The sequence below is a fragment of the Camelina sativa genome, chromosome 20, assembly GCF_000633955.1.
Source record: "Camelina sativa cultivar DH55 chromosome 20, Cs, whole genome shotgun sequence".
In the NCBI taxonomy this organism is placed as follows: Eukaryota; Viridiplantae; Streptophyta; class Magnoliopsida; order Brassicales; family Brassicaceae; genus Camelina; species Camelina sativa.
In genome coordinates this window covers 18,791,314-18,792,907 of record NC_025704.1, presented here as the reverse complement: position 1 = coordinate 18,792,907, position 1,594 = coordinate 18,791,314, and the positions used below count along the sequence as shown (strand labels likewise).

Below are 1,594 nucleotides of genomic sequence, written 5' to 3'. Positions count from 1 at the left end.
CAATATAAATTAGGAAAACAAAATACAAAAGCCCTAGTCGTCACATTATTGTCCTCTGTGCTCTGTTTCGCCCCTGTTTTGAGATTTGGCGTAGTCGCTGTAATCAAATCAGTGTGTGTTGTAGCTGATCATACGTGCAATTTCTAACTTTATTTTTCAGCTTTTGGATTCACACAGAAAAGCACACAAAAAAAAAATAAACATGATAGAAGTCAATCTGTTCCGTGAAGAAAAAGGTAGCAATCCAGAGATCGTCAGAGAATCGCAACGTCAGAGATTTGCTAGCTTAGAGCTCGTTGATGAGATTATTAAGCTCGACAAAGAATGGCGTCAGCGTAAGTATCTTCCACGACCGATGCTTTCGTTCGATCTCAGATTGCTTACAAATTTGAGCTTTGATGCTATCAAAATATCATTGTGTTTTCAGGTCAATTAGAAGTAGAAAGCTTCCGAAAGGAGTTCAACAAGCTGAATAAACAAGTCGCTCAGCTCAAAATTGTTAGTTTATTATATCTCAGATTTTATTGGAACCTTTTCAGTGTTTTTAGATATCAGTTCTGGTGATTTTGTGGTCATGTTACGTAGTGTGAATGTCATAGCTAGATGGAGACTGATTTTAGTGTGTTTTTTTTTGGTTTCTTTGGAGTAGAAAAAAGAAGATGCGACTGAGGTTATTCGGCAGACGGAGAAAAACAAACAAGACGCTACCGCGAAGGAGGTGGAAGTTCGTGAAACATATGCTGCTTTGCAAGCCAAATTGGAGGCAGTTGGAAATCTTATCCCTGACACAGTTCCCATTGGTGATGATGAGGTTAGTGATGTTGTGCCTTTTCTTACAAGTTTTATCATGGTACAGTAAAATTAAGCTTGTTGGAAATCTTATATCCATGACACAGTTCCCATGCATGTGTGTGTGTTTTTTCAAATGCAGGAAGATAATCTTGTGATTAGAGTTTTGGGTCAAAGGAGGTATGCTTTGCCCGATCAGAAGCTGAAAACCATGTGAATCTCATTGGTGTTCTCCGTATTGTTGATACCAAAATTGGTAATTAGCATTGAACAGTACTTCACTTATCAGCACCTTCTCAAATCCGTGTTTTTCGTTGTAATGCTATTTTGCGGGTACTCGCAGGTGCTGATATTGCTGGAGGGAGAGGCTTTTTCTTAATAGGAGATGGTGTGAGGCTTAACCAAGCTCTTATCAACTTTTCCCTAGACTTCTTGGAAGGTAGAGGATTTACGCCTATACAACCTCCTTTTTTCATGAAGCCGGATGTTATGGCCAAGTGCGCACAATTGGCACAGTATGATGAAGAGCTTTACAAGGTCTTTACTCTGTTGCAAAATTTTATGTTTAATTACGTTATTAATTAAGACTTAATTAAGAGTAGTTTTGAGGTTTGGTTTGTTTGTTATTTCCAGGTGAGGGGTGAAGGAGATGACAAATATCTTATTGATGTAAGTGCATCAGAGCTCTGAGGGTGACAGGAGCTTGCGAAGTGTCTCAGAGTGCTGATATGCTGACGTGGCAGATGGGCTGACGTGGAAGAAGATTATGGACGCTGTGATAAGAAGCGTGAAGAGGAAGGAAGAA

At 39.4% G+C, this 1,594-nt stretch overlaps 1 protein-coding gene across 1 annotated transcript in view; it reads left to right on the top strand.

Moving 5' to 3' along the window:
* Positions 203-1,594, top strand: part of LOC104772651 (serine--tRNA ligase, cytoplasmic) — an 11,127-nt gene continuing 9,735 nt past the window's right edge. The window contains 7 exon segments of the mRNA XM_019241998.1: positions 203-335; positions 428-498; positions 650-815; positions 936-992; positions 995-1,045; positions 1,133-1,326; positions 1,423-1,451. Coding sequence (XP_019097543.1) covers positions 203-335; positions 428-498; positions 650-815; positions 936-992; positions 995-1,045; positions 1,133-1,326; positions 1,423-1,451 — 701 coding nt within the window.